The 18,347-nt window shown below is 42.6% G+C and overlaps 1 protein-coding gene across 7 annotated transcripts in view; it reads right to left on the bottom strand.

Annotated features, from left to right (window-relative positions):
* The window catches only part of MAST4 (microtubule associated serine/threonine kinase family member 4), a 562,265-nt gene extending 554,488 nt beyond the window's left edge, over positions 1-7,777 (bottom strand). For 6 of the 7 annotated variants that reach the window (XM_059916503.1, XM_059916508.1, XM_059916504.1 and 3 more), the window contains exon 1: positions 7,127-7,775. In XM_059916503.1, coding sequence (XP_059772486.1) covers positions 7,127-7,477 — 351 coding nt within the window. In that variant the 5' untranslated portion in view covers positions 7,478-7,775. Of the gene's footprint in view, positions 1-7,126 lie in introns of all 7 variants that reach the window. The other variant, XM_059916517.1, reaches the window with a different exon arrangement.
* Between the last annotated feature and the right edge of the window lie 10,570 nt (positions 7,778-18,347).

The following is an 18,347-nucleotide window of genomic DNA, read 5'->3' as shown; positions in this document are numbered from 1 at the left end:
ATCAAATTAGAAATGAAAAAGGAGAAGTTACAACAGACACCACAGAAATACAAAGCATCCTAAGAGACTACTACAAGCAACTCTATGCCAATAAAATGGACAACCTGGAAGAAATGCACAAATTCTTAGAAAGGTATAACCTTCCAAGACTGAACCAGGAAGAAACAGAAGATATGAACAGACCAATCACAAGTAATGAAAAAGAAACTGTGATTAAAAATCTTCCAACAGGGGCTTCCCTGGTGGTGCAGTGGTTGAGAGTCTGCCTGCTAATGCAGAGGACACGGGTTCGAGCCCTGGTCTGGGAGGATCCCACATGCCGCGGAGCAACTAGGCCCGTGAGCCACAACTACTGAGCCTGCACGTCTGGAGCCTGTGCTCCGCAACAAGAGAGGCCACGATAGTGAGAGGCCCGCGCACCGCAATGAAGAGTGGCCCCCGCTTGCCGCAGCTAGAGGAAGCCCTCGCACAGAAACGAAGACCCAACACAGCCAAAATAAAATAAAAATAAAATAAATAATAATTAAAGGTGCTAATAATTTAAAAAAAAAAAACCTTAAAAAAAAAAAATCTTCCAACAAACAAAAGCCCAGGACCACATGGCTTCACAGGTGAATTCTATCAAACATTTAGAGAAGAGCTAACACCCATCCTTCTCAAACTCTTCCAAAACATTGCAGAGGAAGGAACACTCCCAAACTCATTCTATGAGGCCACCATCACCCTGATACCAAAACCAGACAAAGATACTACAAAAAAAGAAAATTACAGACCAATATCACTGATGAATATAGATGCAAAAATCCTCAACAAAATACTAGCAAACAGAATCCAACAACACGTTAAAAGGATCATACACCATGATCAAGTGGGATTTATCCCAAGGATGCAAAGATTCTTCAATATACACAAATCAATCAATGTGATACACTATATTAATAAATTGAAGAATAAAAACCATATGATCATCTCAATAGATGGAGAAAAAGCTTTTGACAAAATTCAACACCCATTTATGATAAAAACTCTCCAGAAAGTGGGCATAGAGGGAACCTACCTCAACATAATAAAGGCCATATATGACAAACCCACAGCAAACATCATTCTCAATGGTGAAAAACTGAAAGCATTTCGTCTAAGACCAGGAACAAGACAAGGATGTCCACTCTCACCACTATTATTCAACATAGTTTTGGAAGTCCTAGCCACAGCAATCAGAGAAGAAAAAGATATAAAATGAATACAAATTGGAAAAGAAGAAGTAAAACTGTCACTGTTTTCAGATGACATGATACTATACATAGAGAATCCTAAAAATGTCACCAGAAAACTACTAGAGCTAATCAATGAATTTGGTAAAGTTGCAGGATACAAAATTAATGCACAGAAATCTCTTGCATTCCTATATACTAATGATGAAAAATCTGAAAGAGAAATTAAGGAAACACTCCCATTTACCATTGCAACAAAAAGACTAAAATACCCAGGAATAAACCTACCTAGGGAGACAAAAGACCTGTATGCAGAAAACTATAAGACACTGATGAAAGAAATTAAAGATGATACCAACAGATGGAGAGATATACCATGTTCTTGGATTAGAAGAATCATTATTGTGAAAATGACTATACTACCCAAAGCAATCTACAGATTCAATGCAATCCCTATCAAATTACCAATGGCATTTTTTACAGAACTAGAACAAAAAATCTTAAAATTTGTATGGAGACACAAAAGACCCCGAATAGCCAAAGCAGTCTTGAGGGTAAAAAGTGGAGCTGGAGGAATCAGGCTCCCTGACTTCAGACTATACTACAAAGCTACAGTAATCAAGACACTATGGTACTGGCACAAAAACAGAAATATAGATCAATGGAACAAGATAGAAAGCCCAGAGATAAACCCACACACCTATGGTCAATTAATCTATGAAAAAGGAGGCAAAGGTATACAATGGAAAAAAGACAGCCTCTTCAATAACTGGTGCTGGGAAAACTGGACAGCTACATGTAAAAGAATGAAATTAGAACACTCCCTAACACCATACACAAAAATAGACTCAAAATGGATTAGAGACCTAAATGTAAGACTGGACACTATAAAACTCCTAGAGGAAAACATAGGAAGAACACTCTTTGACATAAATCACAGCAAGATCTTTTTTGATCCACCTCCTAGAGTCATGGAAATAAAAACAAAAATAAACAAATGGGACCTAATGCAACTTCAAAGCTTTTGCACAGCTAAGGAAACTACAAACAAGATGAAAAGACAACCCTCAGAATGGGAGAAAATATTTGCAAACGAATCAACAGACAAAGGATTAATCTCCAAAATATATAAACAGCTCATGCAGCTCAATATCAAAGAAACAAACAACCCAATCCAAAAATGGGCAGACCTACACAGACATTTCTCCAAAGAAGACATACAGATGGCCAAGAAGCACATGAAAAGCTGCTCAACATCACTAATTATTGAGAAATGCAAATTAAAACCACAATGAGATATCACCTCACACCAGTTAGAATGGGCATCATCAGAAAATCTACAAACAACAAATGCTGGAGAGGGTGTGGAGAAAGGGAACCCTCCTGCACTGTTGGTGGGAATGTAAATTGATACAGCCACTATGGAGAACAGTATGGAGGTTCCTTAAAAAACTAAAAATAGAATTACCATATGATGCAGCAATCCCACTACTGGGCATATACCCAGAGAAAACCGTAATTCAAAAAGACACATGCACCCCAATGTTCATTGCAGCATTATTTACAATAGCCAGGTCATGGAAGCAACCTAAATGCCCATCGACAGATGAATGGATAAAGAAGATGTGGTACATATATACAATGGAATATTACTCAGCCATAAAAAGGAATGAAATTGGGTCGTTTGTTGAGACGTGGATGGATCTAGAGACTGTCATACAGAGTGAAGTAAGTCAGAAAGAGAAAAACAAATATCGTATATTAACGCATGTATGTGGAATCTAGAAAAATGGTACAGGTAAACGGGTTTGCAGGGCAGAAATTGAGACACAGATGTAGAGAACAAACATATGGACACCGAGGGGGGAAAACCACGGTGGGGTGGGGATGGTGGTGTGCTGAATTGGGCGATTGGGATTGACATGTATACACTGATGTGGATAAAATGGATGACTAATAAGAACCTGCTGTATAAAAAAATAAATAAAATTCAAAAATTTAAAAAAAAAAAAAAGACATCCCCTAATTGTGCCTATTGTTAATAAGGGAAATTGTTTCCCACCTCATGCCAGTAAAGTAAATCCTTTAGGGTAGCAAAGTATAAATTAGACGCTTTATATTGAGTTGAAAGTCCTTTTAGCTACTAAGCCTTTTTTCTGCCATTCTAAGAATCCTTGAAAGTTTCAAGTTCTAACACACACAGTGAAAAGCAGAGTAAATATGCAAGTCCTGCACAGGCATTGTGAGTGGATCCTCACTGATTTGACTTTCTTCAAAATTTACGTGGAAAAACTGCTCTTAATATTTTCACTGTGATCCAGGAGGCTTTTTTGATAAGAGATCTAGAGGTTTAAGCATAATTCACAACAGACAAAACAATACACACATGGTCACCCTTCAGTCAAATGTGCAACCGTTTTCAAAGATGTATTTTTCCTCTTTCATTCAACATGTATGTACTGAGCCCCTACTAATATATTAGAAGCACTGTGCTAAACACACAAAGACAAAATTCCTGCCCTTATGAGTTCATCGACACACAGCCAACGGCACTGAGTACTTTATGAGAGTTATCAGAAGGTGCTTTGAGAAGGGACAGGGCAGAGCGCCCAAGAACAAATCTCAGAAATGTTAGAGGGACACTCCTCCAACCCAGATCATCATGACTATCCGAAACACAGTCCATTACCCTCAACTTGCAGAGACCCCCAAATCCACAGGCTTGAGGAATCAGGGGTTAAGTGAGATGCACTTTATTTAAACAAAAAACCATGCACTGTCTCTCTCGTGTGTTTGATTATTAAGTACATAAAAACTACAGTCATTGCCATGGTAAACTATTGTTTTTAAGACACCAAAAGCTTAAAGGGCTGATTTAAGTCTATGAGACTTTGTAAGTTTACACAAATATTGACAGTAAGATAAAATATGAAATAGGTCAAACACTGTTGACATTAATAGTATATGCAAGCAGCTTCAACAAGGGTGCCCAAAAAATTAGCACTGCAATAATACACTAGGAAATTGAATTTTGCTGCTTTTTAAAAATTGATGCAATAATTTACTGAAAAAAAAATTGGAAGACAATGAGTCTCCCAAGCCAGACCTAACAATTTTTAAATCTAAATGAACCTCCTTCCATTTTATGGGTTTCCCTTAAGCCTTTTAAGGCTTTCTACTAGGTGCCTTGCTACCGTATAACTAACACTACCCTAACAGTGCCTTGCCATAATGCAACCTGATCCAGATAAAAACTGTTTCCCAGCTAATACTAAAAAAGTGGTAATAAACAGTATAGACAAGGCCTCAGGTTCTCTGAAAGTAGGGAGATTCATTATGCATAAATAAAATAAGCCAGCCCAAACTTGTACCTCCTTTCACAACAATTTTAATCACAAATGAACTTGAAAAATTAATATTTTCTTAGCACTCAATGCTAAATGTTAGATACTATACTAGGATTAAACTAGGTGGCATGTATAAAATGCCTAATGACCCTATTGCTATTATTCCCATTTAAGAGGGGAAAAATCAGGCCTTACATCAGCTGAGTGGTCCACATCTCACATCTAGTTAAGGTGGCAGAGGCGGGAATCAAACCTAGGTCTTTCCACCAAACTGAGAGTGTGTAACCCAGTGTCCCTCACTGAACCTGCTAGAATGGTATTTATAGTGGTGCCCGTTTTCTGAGGAGAGGAGGGAGAGCGTTCATTAACTTCTCAAAGGGACCCAAAACACCCTCTCAAAGGTTAAGAACCCCTGTACCATACTGGCACCAGTGTAAGAGCCAGAAAATGTGCACTGGACTTCAACCCCTCTCACCAAGACTATAACTTCTCTACTCCACAGTTTTAGCTTCTCTTTAAAATTCTCAGAGCAAGTCAAGATTTCCACTCCTGGACAATTTCCAGCATCCACTGCCACACCTTAAGTTACACAATAAATTGCAATACTGTATCACTTTACATCCAATTCTGAGATTTCACAAATACTGACCAATGTTATTTAGTCATTCCACTTTCCAAAATGTGTTTCAATCAACCATTCCTCACTGCAGTGCCTGTGAAATAAGCTATCGTTATATCCACTTCCAAGAAAATAAAACACTGTCACCCTGAGGCCAGGCAATAAATCAGCTACAGGATTGGGATTAAAAGTGAGAAGTTCCTGACTTCCCCCACCTGGGATCTGCAAGACCATGTTATGTATCATGAAGTACCCTCCTAGCTACGCAGAAAACATAGGGCAACTAACTCTACCACCTTCTCTACCGTTGGCCACACTATATTAGAATCTAGTGGTAAATCATTAAGTTGGGTCATACCCCCTACTGCCCAGTGACCAGTGTGCTCATCTCGGAAAGTATGCCAGCACATGCCTGGCATCTTTCAAAGGGAGATGCAACCACTGAGAACACTGGTTTAGTCTGGGGGTTTGGTCAGGTAACTCTGTGGTGGGTGTGATGCTCAGCTTAACTCCTGGCACCCCGTCCCTAGGAGCAACCTGCACTTTGGATCCATCCTAAACTCCTGATCAGAAAAGGGGAGTGTTCGTGTTAAAATAAACTTTACCTTGAAGTTCACTGGTCATACCCCTCATTTTACAGATTATTAAACTGACCTCAGAGGAATCAGCTCATCCAAGATCTCACAATTCAGAAGCAGAGACAGTTCTGGAAAGCAAATCTCCAGGCACCTGTCCAGGATCCTCGCGTTCCACCGGGCACTGGGGAATGGGTTCTGTTTACTGCCAGAGGCTTGGCCCACCACTAGGGTTTGCTCCTTCTCTGCCAGGCTAGGACTTGACTCGCCTCACTTTGTGCCAGATCCAGTCTGTGCCTCCAGGCTGGGGTCCCAGGGGGCTACTGTCAGAGCACTGGCCTCAGCTTGCATCTTCTGACGGACAGAGACAATTACTTACTAAAACTAACCCCATCAGAGAGGAAGAAAATACCACTCTGGCACTGAGGAATTAATTTCACAAGGAGGCTCTGTTAGGGTGATGTTTTATTTATGGCCTTACCTGATCAAGATGACTTCCCCCCAAGAAACGTCCAAAGCAAACAGTCAAAGACACCAAGAATCTTATGCTTCCTTAACTGTCCTCCAAAGGCAGAAAAAAGCCAGAGAAAACAGGCGAGAGGACACCAAGTCATAGTTTCAATGTGTTAGGACGCGACCCACAAGTTTCGCACGAATAGTCTTCCAAGAAACCAGGATGGACGCAGTACCCCGAAGAAGGGGGCACGTTCCCCATTCAGTCTGGCGACCAGCACGCATCTGGACACCCCGGAACAAGTCCAAATGGGAGATGCAGAAGCGCAGGTCTGCGCCGCCGGCCGAGGGCCGGAGGACCGACACCGCGGGACCAGCCAAAACCACCCGCGGGGGATCCCGGGGCCAATGCAACCGAAACTCCGCCGCGCAACTTCGCGGGTACCGCTGCCAGCCGTCCCCCATCTCCAACACACCCACTCTCCTCTCACACCCGTCCCTTCACCACACTCCCCCCTCTGCCCAAGCGCTACGGTGGGAAGCAACGCCCACTTCGGAGAACGAGGTCTCAGTTGTGGGGACAAGCCAGGCGTCCAGTCACGTCCATTCACAGACCCAGAGGAGCAAATCCTGACCGACGGAGTTTGCTGCTTTGACACTGGAGAAGCACACTATCAGGCAGCACATGTACACGTACGCACACGCACGCACACGCACACACACAGGTAACAGCCATGGGGAAACCGGTGACCCACAGGGAAGCTCCTGTCATTACTCAGGGCTCGGGGCACAGCATCTGGGGTCCCTCCCCCTCTCCAGGCCCCAGCGCGCGCTGCCCACCACTCGCGTGCAGGATGGAGAGCTGGGGTCGCCTGGCAGCCTAGACCAGAGGGGCGGGTGGGTGGGGGGAGACGGGCCCACCTCCTCATCCTGCTCTTCCTGGGACGCGCTGCTGCCCCGGGGCGCGGGGGGCGCGGCTCCTCTGGGCAGCGGCGGCGGCGGCGGCGGCGGCGCGGGGACTCCACGGTCGGGCACCAAGCGCGCGGGAGCCCACGCGGCGGGCGGCCGAGCGCCGCCCGGCGGCGGCGGCGGCGGCTGCTCGCGAGAGAAGCTGGGCTCCCCTTCCTCCGACAGAGTTTCTGAGCCCGATGAGGACTCGGCCGAAGTAGCTCCCGGCGAGGACGCGGCAGCAGCCGCAGGGGCGGGAGTCCGGCCACCGTGGCCGCTGCAGCCGCGGAGCACTGGCTCCAGCACCTCCGAAACTTTCTCCATTTCCCTCTCGGGCCCAAAGTGCGGTCCGAGGGCCGGCGAGGGCGCGGCACGCACTCAGCGCCTCCGGGGAAAGCCTCGAACTGCTGGGCTCCTGCTCGCTCTCGCTGCCGCTCCCGGGCTGCAGAGAGCCCCGCCGGCAACTACATGGCCGCGGCCGGGCCGCCGGAGCCTGCAGCCAAGTTAGCAGCCGCCGGGGCCCGGAGGCCGACTGGGGCTCCCGCGCGCGGGGACATGCCAGCGCGGGTCCGTGCTCTGCGCTCCACAACCCTCCCGCGCAGCGCCCGAGCCGCCGGGACTGCGGCTTCTCCAGCAAAACCTACCCCTCCGGGACCGAGCGGGGCCGGCGAAAGAGACGGGCAGCCGGGGGAACCAATGGCAGAGCAGGCACGCCGGTGGGCGGAGGCTACGGCGCCCCAGGCGCACCTGCGTCAGGTAGGGGAGGCGGGGCTGAGGCGCCGGCTGCAGGGTCGGGGTCCGGGGGACCGGAACTAGACACCTGGACTGGGAGGGTGGGAATGGAGCCCGGAATCGGAGCTTAAGCCTGGTACTCTGAATTTAGCCAAGGAGTGGCTGGCGGTCCTGGGAACGCCAGGGGGAGATGGCCGAGAGGGCAGTGAGACCTTGGACAAGAACTGGACTTCTTTTCCAAAAAGTGGAATCCAGGAAACTGACCAGAAGGAGAAGTAGCTGGGCTTTACGGGTAAAAGGAAACACACACACACAGTCACACACTTGCACGCACCCACCAGCGTGCTGGAGGAGAAAGGGGAAAACTTCATGGTATAGTGAGTGCATCCAAACCGAGCTGATCTCCGATCCCGGATTCTCCACTTCAGCTCCCTGGGCTTCAGTGTTCTCAACTGGAAATGGAGACAGTCATATCTGTCTTGTCTCCCTATGAGCAGAATTAGAACAAATATATTTAAAGCTTCAGCAGACTGCCTGGCTTAGACACATGGAGAGTTTTCAAAAGACTATTTTCTGTCTTCATTTCTGTTTGTAAATTAAAAAGTTAAGTCAAAGACGTGTACCATTTGAAAGGGAGGAAAGTGACAAATTATGCCCCTGTATTTAATTAAGACCAAGAATATGCCCAGCACTGTGCCAGATACTAGACAAAACTGAATTAGAGAGGGCTGCTGGCCCACCATTTCCTGTCTTTCCACATCAGCTAAGCAGAGGATGAAAAGAGATCACATTTCCACTTTACTTTCTCCTAGCCATGGCTTGTAAACCAACAAGATGCAGGACTGGTTGCTTCATTTTCCTTACCTCTAAGAACTAGGAGAAAGAACTTTCACCAAGGGCACCACCTTGGTCACCGAGGGCACCAACAGAATCAACTTAAGGCCGTCTCTGGGTGGCCTTCACAGTGATGGGGTGACTTGAATATCTCAGAAACCAGCAGTCAGCTCAGCGGTGGGAAATAAATGATTCCTCACTTGCCTTCAGCTCCAGTCCTACTGTGAGCTCTGGCACTGCGACCTGGGATCGAAATTCAACCAGATTCAATTCCACAGACGTTGACTGAGATGTGTGCCTGGTGCTTGCAGGGGATACAAAGATGAATAAGTCAGGTCTCCTGCCCTGGAGGAGCCTATGGTCTAGAAAGAGATTGATGCTGCATAATATAGTTCCATTATTAATTTTCAAAAGCTATGGTAGTGCTACACTAACAATGTGCCATAGGAGAAGAGGAAAGAGTCATAGGAAAACAATTAGGTCCTCAAGCTCAGGAGTCCTCAAGAATCTTAGATTTCTCCTTGTCAGAACAGCCTTGCCAAATGTTCTTAAGAAGTGGAGGACTCGAGTTGAAAGCCCCTTCAGCTAATGAGCCCTTTTATGCTATCACCATATCTACATATAAGTGATACATCATACAAAGTGCTTCATCATATTGGACAGAAAGCTTTGTCCTGATCAGTTTCCCTCCCCAAGATAAGGGGGAAGGAAATATAATGTGACCCCATTGCCATAGACAGCCATACTGTAAAACAGCTCTGGCTGTCAGGCTTCCATTGTGACGCTTCAGAATTATCTGAGGGGCTGTGAAGACCTGCTGAGGCAAAAGAACAGTTCTAGTAAACTGACTCGTTATGAGAGCAAGGCTATAGAGAGAGCACAGTGGGACAGTCTGAATCCGATCTTGGGCTGCACAATTGCTTTTCTAGTCAGGAGTATTGGTCTTTATCTGAGCCCCTATGTGGTTGATTCACCACAGCTGAAGTAAAATGATGACTTAAGCAAGCCATTCACATGAAAGAGGAGGAGCGGTACTTTTCAGTACATCAGAAAAGAAGCAAGACATGATCTGAATTGCTAACAGGAAGAATGATAATAGCTATTATTGCTTCCTCCCTAAGCATCTATGGGTATTTTCATTTAATCCTGGCAACAGCCTTATGAGATAGAGTCTATTAGCCCCACTTTATAGATTAAGAAACTGAGGATCTGCAAGGTCAAATAACTTGCCAAAGGTCACACAGCAAGTGAGTGGTAGAACTGTGATTTGAACACAGCAATCTGGTCCGAGGCACTTTCTTAAACATTCCAATATATTGCCACTCAGAACAGACAACTTTTTCAAGTACATATATATTAGACTACAAATATCCATAGGGCAGGGACTTTGTTGTCTTGATTTAATATGTAAAAGGATATAAAAGGATACTTGCAGAACTGATATTTTTCCCCACAAACATTTATAAGGCACTTAGTGTATGCCAGGCATGGTTTTAAACACTTGACAAATATTAATTTTCTTAACCCCATATCAACCCTATAAGGTAGCCACCATTATTATTCTCATATTACATATGCGAAATGTGTGAAATGGCACGGAGAAGTCAGGTAATTTTCCTAAAGTCACACAGCTAGCAAGTGATAGTTGAGCAATTTGGCCCCAGCATTCATGCTCTTAACCCCTACAGATCAAAGTCAAGTAATAGATCAGTATTTCCTGAACTTTTTAAACCTCAACCTCAAATAAGAGATATATTTTATATTGCAACTCATGACACATGTACATACATACAAATATAAATAAAATTCCATGAAACAGTACTTACCCTTCCTATAAGACTGGAATTTTTTATTATAGTTTATTGAAAATAAAAATACTAGTTGTGATCAGCTAAATGAATTTCACGCTCCACTTTGACACATGCAGTTGAAAGCAATGTACTTAATCATCTCCTTAGCTGACCCATGAGGAAAATATGACGATGGTTCAGGCTGAGAGTTTCCAGACCAGAACTGTGCAAACTCAACGGATGACTGTATAAATAGAAGATGATCAGAAGGTCAGGATAGTTCCCCAAAGGTATCCCAATTAGACCTATGGGCAAATGCTGGGGTATGGCCAAACCACTAGACCAGTTTTGATTGAAACCCTACAGTTCACGTTTCTTATCTTATTAATTAAATTATAAATACCATCCTCAGTGGCCAGAAAAGCACCCCTGCGAGGAAACTTCTCATAAGTATCCCATGTTGGAGACTTTGGGACCAGAGATAGGCATAAAAGCATGGCTTTTTTCCTGCTGTGTCACTGTAGGCAAGAGCCAGAAAAATAAAAACAACTTAGTCATTACTCCTGGGAAGCCAATACTGTAGCTTCACATGACAGAACCAGATTAGCCTATAGACTGGGAAGGATAAGGTCAGCCTATTCCAGGGTAATCAGGGTCCACACATTCTACTAGACGTGCTCTCAAGTGTTTGGTTCAGGGACAAGCACCCCAGGCACTGCATGTTCATTTTGTCTTGTGATTGGACACTGGCATCAGTTCTCTGTGCTCTCCCAAGTGATGGGAGACCTTGCCTCTGGGAGTCTCTGTTGTCTCTGCCAGTCTCTGCTGTGTGGGTGAGGCCAAGTGTGAATGTCAGTGTCAAGCCCTGTCTCTATGAGATGGAGGATTTTTGAGGACAAGTCATCACACACTTAGTCTATTCCCAGTGTCATGACCTTTCTCCCAAGTTAGCACTTGATAAACTTGAAGTCAATTGTCCTTCTTTCTTACATACGTAAAATTAGAACATTATAAATTCAGAATGAAGATTTTTGTAAAATTACAAGTGAATATGTTCATATTCAATACCCCCCAAAATCCTAAATATCATATGCTCTTTGGATTATAAAGATATTATTCACCTTTGGTAGGTTTTAAAATTTTCATTATTAATAATAGGTTTGCCTGATGCCCCGTGACCAATAAAGTTCAATTTTGTGACAAAGTAAACATCAATAAAAATGTGGCCATTGAGGTGGCCTTGACTGGGATTTTTGATTTATACCAGAGGGTGTAGCATGATATAGACCATGACAGTTTCTGACTATCCAGCTGGAAGGAAAAGCTCTCGTAGCATCTCAACCTCCTGTTTGTGTTTGAGGGTCTAGGAAAGGAAAGGTTACAGTACAAGGTTTCAGAAGGAAGTAGAAGAATTTCTTCAGTGATAGTTGAAAAGGACAGGAGGAAGAATAATATCCTGATTTGCTTCTGTTGGAGTCTCTAACCTACATGTTGAGAAGGATGGGAAACTAAGTTATATTAACAAGTTAAAATAAGCCTGTAATGGACCAAACAAGAGGATGCTGCTGATCTGATCTCTCAGGTGAATATTTCTCCACGTGCCGTACGTGGAGCCCTTGCTTCATATCACCAAGATACAGGCAGGGGAACAAGGTGTTTGTTCCCTGCCCCCAGCCAAAAGTTTGGGGATCTGCATTTTTAAGGAATACCCCAGTCGTGTATCAAGTGTATGAAAGCTTGAGGATTGCTGAAGATGATCCTAATTTGAAGATCAGAGAGCTGTTTTGTGGGGCAAATGTGCATGCGTGGCTCTGTAGAAAGTGACTAGAAAGAGCTTGATGGATTGCAGTCTGTGTCTCTCTGGACCTCTTTGTTCTTAGAGAACAACTACCTTGGGGAGACCAAGGCAGCTTAGCAGATGGACAGGAATATGCATGTTCTGAAAACAGCTGGAAAAACTGAGCTAATACACAAAAAGAACTCAGGATAACGTTCCCTGGAGGATTCTGTTTAAACAACATTCAAAATGGTGACCCATTTCCCACAGAAGACTCCAATCTTTTGCCTTTGCCTTTCCAAGATGGATAAGATGGATATTCACATCTGGGATTTTTTTGTTATGCTTTCAGCATGAAATGTTCTTTTATTATCATTCTTCATTTTTCAAAAAGATTTATTCAGGTCTCTTCCCCTGTTTAGGAAATAGAAGACATGTAAACACATTTACTCATTTTTATTCATTATAGCGGTTTACTTTCAGAATCAATCGGTTCCACTTTGCATTTTCAATTCATAAGAGTAACCTCCTTGACTCTGTCTACACTGCATGGCAAGTAGTTCCTTCTACCGCTCACTCCAACTAATTAGAAAATAAAATGATGCTGAATAGTAACCTAGCAAGTAGCAACTCTTTCCACAATCATAAGCCAGCTTGCAGCCCTAGAGGTAATGTTTAAGGATTTTTGTACTTGAGGAGATAGTCTTCCAGTCCCTTTCCCCTCAGAGTTTGTTCTGCCACTAAGCTGACCTAGGAACTTGTTAGAAATGCAGAGTCTCAGTCTCCACCCCAGACCCACTCTATCAGAATTTTAACAAGATTTCCGGGGACTTCATATCCACATTACAGTTAGAAAAGCACTGCTTTAGTTTGGTTCTCACACGTGGCTGTATATTAGAATCACCTGTGGAACTTTAAAAATTTTTGACCCTTTGGTCCTACCCTCAAGATTTTCTGATTTAACTCGTTTGGGTTGGGGTCTGAACACCAGGATTTAACAAGTTCCCTAAGTGGGAAGTGGTTGATCTTTGGGCCAAGGTGGGGAAATACAAGATAAGCCTGGACCAATTCATGGTGCCACAAACTAAGGAATTGCTCAAAAAAAGATAGGACCTTGTTGGCAGAACACAGGTTCCAGGCTAAAGCAACAAAATAAATCATGATAATGTTGGTTTTAAACCATAGAATAAAATCAATAATTGTGAATCCAAACTCATATAAATATTGAAATAAGAAAGTAAATGGAGGAGCAGAGATAACTCTTCTTCACAATAGAATTCTAGTTAACAGATGTAGAAAGAAAGAGGGAAATAAGAATCACCATTAGGCACACACCACAAAAATAAATGTAGCAGACAAGATCCAAAAATGTGTGCTCACATTAGCCAGCAAAAGTTTGAGGAAAAGGATTTTCGTAGACTCGAAGTACTTCCACCACGATACTTACCAACATGAAACCAACCAGTATAAAGTGAAAGATAGTCACTTTACATTACAGAAACCCAACAGACACCAACCTAACCATATAAATAACACTGGTAATAAGACATATCAACATCCTGAACCCCATGCTATGAAGTACATCATTATTTTTATGACATTCTTTTTTAAAAATTTTATTGGAGTGTAGTTGATTTACAATGTTGTGTTTTGTGACGTTCTTGACCCCCCAAAAAATGCATAACCTAACACCAATCACAAGAAAACATGACAAATCCAAATTGAGGGATATTGTTCAGAATTACTGATCAGGACTCTTCAAACGTATCAAAATGTTGAAAGATAAGGAAAGTGTGATGAACCGTTACAGAAACTAAGAAGTGACAACTAAATAAAATGTGGGATCTTGGGTAGGATCCTGGAACCACAAAAAGGACATTAGTGGGGGGAAAATGGTGAAATTTGAATCAAGTCTGCAGTTTGGTTAATAATATTGGACCAATGTTAATACCTACACTTGACAATTATACTATGGTTATATAAGATCTTATCATTAGAGGAAGCAGAGTAAGGGATAGTAAGGAAATCTTTGTACTACTGTTGCAACTTTTCTGTAAATTTAAAATTAGTTCAAAATAAAATGTTAAAAAGCAAAAGTCCCTAGGTGAATATAATGGTAGCCGAAGTTGAGAAAAATAATTGGGCCACCCTCAGTGGCCCAATTCCTCCCTGCCTCCTCTCTCCTTACTCAAGGAAAATAATTTTTTCCTGTCTTGCCCTCATCAAGTGGACTAGCTTGGGGTGGTTGGGACAGGGGACAATGCTAAGTAACAACATCGATGCTACAACCAGAGAAATGTCCACAGTGCGTGCCATGGGACCACATACTTGGAGCATAAACATAGTGGTAGACACATATGGTACTTGGCTGCCCTGATTCCATTCTGCCTCCTTTTGATACGAGCATCCCAATTTATTTTTAAGGAATTGCCTATTTCCTTTTGATGGTCTTGTCATTCCAGGAGTGGGCTATCCTTGGATTTTGAATCTTGAGAAGAGTAATACAAGGACAGCAATCTCTGGACAAAGCTATCAATTAGCTCCCGTTAACTAGACCTAGAGTTGCTGTGGTTCCAGTACTTTTCCAAGTCTTAATCTCTGGCTTTTACTTTGATTCTCTGAGTTACCAATAACACTTCCTTTTTATTGAATTAGCTAAAATCAGCGATTCCTTGACACCAAGAAACTCTAAGAAATACAGGTGTGCTGACCTAAATCCACTGGGCACCCAATCCAGGTGGGAAGCAGACATCTGAATGCCATCCAAAAGCTATTAGTGATACTAAACTTAAAGATGTATTCCTGACCTCAGTAAGGGTCAAATTTAAGGAAATTGTTAATGTTTCAGGCAGAAGAAGGGGGTCTCCCTTACTGGAGGGTCAAATACTTGAGAAAAAAGAATACACTTACAGAAAAAAAGACATTTCAAGTTATGGCAGAAACAGATCTCAGCACAGACTATGTTGGAATTGTCTGTCTTCCTACTAGGTTACGAGAGGCCTGAGGGCAAAAGCAAACCAAACATTTATCTAGCACCTTATTTGTGCTAACACCTAGCACAATGTCTGACATAGAGTAGCTCATGATAAATAATTATTGAATGAATGGATAAAACAATTGCCACCACATGACTTTAAACCAGCTTTATTAAAACTCTATGTTAATCTAAAGTTTGCTCAGTCCAAGACTTGTGTAGGTTGATAGAAGAACCCAAAAAAAGTCTAGGAGGAAAAAAATCTGTTTATGTAATAATGTGGCCTCATTCCTGAAGAGACCTTCATTTTAATAAAAATAATAATTGCATAAAAATCTTTAGCTCAAACTACCACTATTACTGTCCTGCTCACCGAAGTTCCTTACCAACTATGTGGCTTCCTAAAACAGCCAAACTAATAAGAACTGCCTGCATGTGATGTGAATAAAGTAGAAGGAACACTTGAGGAACATTTAAGACTACTTGCTGGTCCAGGCTGCTGGCAAGGCAGGAAAGGCTACAAGAACCTCCCTGCTGGCAACACAAGGACACCACTCAGGACCCTACACAGGGTGGGAAGAGTCTGTACCCTTATTTACAGAAAGCCTCATTCTTACAGAAACTCCATTCTTATATAAGAATGTTAGGACCCTTTATTACACTTAACCATGTTGCATAATTAATGCAAGGGAATCGTGGTGGCAGGGAGGAAGATGACATGAGATAATGGGACGTTTCAACATCGTACAACTCAGGGTTCTTCGCTGCCAAACGCAGAATCAATTCTATGTGGTTAAAGTAGGAAGTGATTTATTAAAAGATATTAGAATCCTCACAGAGTCTTTGGAAGAACTATAGAAACAGGCTGTGGAGTGAGCTTCCAGAAACAATCCCCAGAACCCCAATGTAGAACTGGCTGGGGAGGGAATTGCTGCTCCTGGTGATTCCAGAACTACACCGCCACTCCCACCATCTGTGCTTGCAAAATAGATACCCTGCACCCCACCTGCTTCCTCACATAAATCACTCCTGTATCCATATCTCTGTGTGTGCATCTGATTAGCAGAACCTAAGTCACATGCTCCCTGGAGGCAAAGGAAACTGAGAAACGTTGGGGCTTTGCATTCTATCCTGGGAAGATAGGATTCACACCATGGGGAACCAACATAATGTAGAAGGAGTGTCAAAAGATTTGGCTAACAGGGTAAACTAGAATGATTTAGACTTTGAAAGGCTCCAGCCCTTGATTAATTATGCTAATTTGCCCCCTGGCCTAATGTTCTCAGCCATCAGGTTGAAGTGGGCCTGAGTATCAGCTTCAGGATGCTTGCTCCCAACATCAGTCATTTCCCTGCTAAATATCTCATAAGGGGAAAGAACTGTCACATACTGAACACATTCTATGTGCCAGACACTGTGCCAAATGCTTTATATGCATTATGTATTTAATCTCCTCCATAACCCAATTCAATGGTACTGTCTCCATTTATAGATAAAAATTTGGTGTTGAGAAATTAAATAGTTTTTCTCAAAGTCACTCAGTAAGGTGGGGCTAGGATTTAATCCAAAGTCTCTCTCTTGAGTTATGACAGATGGTCCTCAACTTATGATGGTTCGACTTACAATTTTTCAGCTTCACGATGGTGCAAAAGCGATACGCTTTCAGTAGAAACCATATGTCAAATTTTGAATTTTGATCTTTTCCCAGGCTATACTCTCTGGTGATCCTGGACACCTCCCTCCCAATCAGCCATGCAATCACAAGGGAAAACAACCGAGGCACTCACAGCCATTCTGTACCCATATAAACTTTCTGTTTTTCACTTTCTGTACAATATTCAAGAAATTACATGAGATGTTCAATACTTTATTATAAGATAGGGTTAGTGTTAGATGATTTGGCCCAACTGTAGGCTAATGTAAGTGTTCTGAGCATGTTTAAAGAAGGCTAGGCTAAGCTCTGATGTTTGTAGTTTAGGTGTATTAAATGCATTTCCAACTTAGGATATTTTCAACTTATGATGGGTTTATCAGGACATAACCCCATCGTAGGTAAAGGAAGATCTATACATTGGATTCTTACGTAGACCATTCATGAACCCACTGAAGAAGGTACTGGTTTCAGGAGACCTTGTAAATGTGGCTGTGCATCTTTCTCGGGGGTCATCTATAGCTTTTATCAGATTTCCAAAGGGGCATATGATCCTCAAACAGTAATGAACTACTATACTACCCAAACATTTGGTCCATTTGTTTATGATCATAAAGCTGTTGTTGGGAAGGGGGGGTACACTCCACCTAATTTTTTTTTGATCTTAGCACTTATTGACTATGATATCATTTTGTAGTATGAGATTCAAATTTAAAATCTGAGTCAAGAGCCCTATCTTTTGGGGGGGAGGGGAATACATGTCTGTGTAGGAATGAGGAAGGGTTAAAACTGACAAGAAAGGTTCTCTCTGCAATAGGAGAAAGGGCTGAGCAAAACAGAAACATATTTTTCATTTAACTACTGAAGTCCTAGCTGTACATCAGAAAGCCTAGCGTCTATTTGTGACTTTGTCACCAACTCCATTTATCAGGGCTTCCATCACCTGTATGATGGGGGTAATATAAAACCTGCCATCATTTCCTCCATCGCAATGTTATGAGATTGTTTTGAAAGTACTTTCATTTCCCCAACAGAAAGGCATTATAGATCTATATATATATATACCTGTTATGATTTCTTTGGGGGAAAGAAAAGCACCTTGGAGAAGACTTGGCTTACAACTTCTAGGACTGAACGATTTCCGAGCCTCACAGGCATACGTCGCGGGAAGTTCTTTGTGAAGAATGACTTGTTTATTTCTTAGTTTTTCGTTTCTAGTAGGTTGCCTCTTCTCCTCTTTCCATTTGTTGTGTTTAAAACAAAAGCCCAATATAAATAATCCTCTCAAATTGTGTTAGCTAGATGGAATGTTGCTTTAGATGGTTCATTATTTATGTCTTGCTGTCCACATGCATATTATTTTCACAGAACACAAAAGCTTTACTCTAGAAACAAGATAACAATTGTTTTAAATCAGAAAGATGCAAAGGAGCCCA

Source organism: Balaenoptera ricei, chromosome 3 (assembly GCF_028023285.1).
Source record: "Balaenoptera ricei isolate mBalRic1 chromosome 3, mBalRic1.hap2, whole genome shotgun sequence".
Lineage (NCBI taxonomy): Eukaryota > Metazoa > Chordata > Mammalia > Artiodactyla > Balaenopteridae > Balaenoptera > Balaenoptera ricei.
This window is presented reverse-complemented; position numbering and strand designations above follow the sequence as displayed.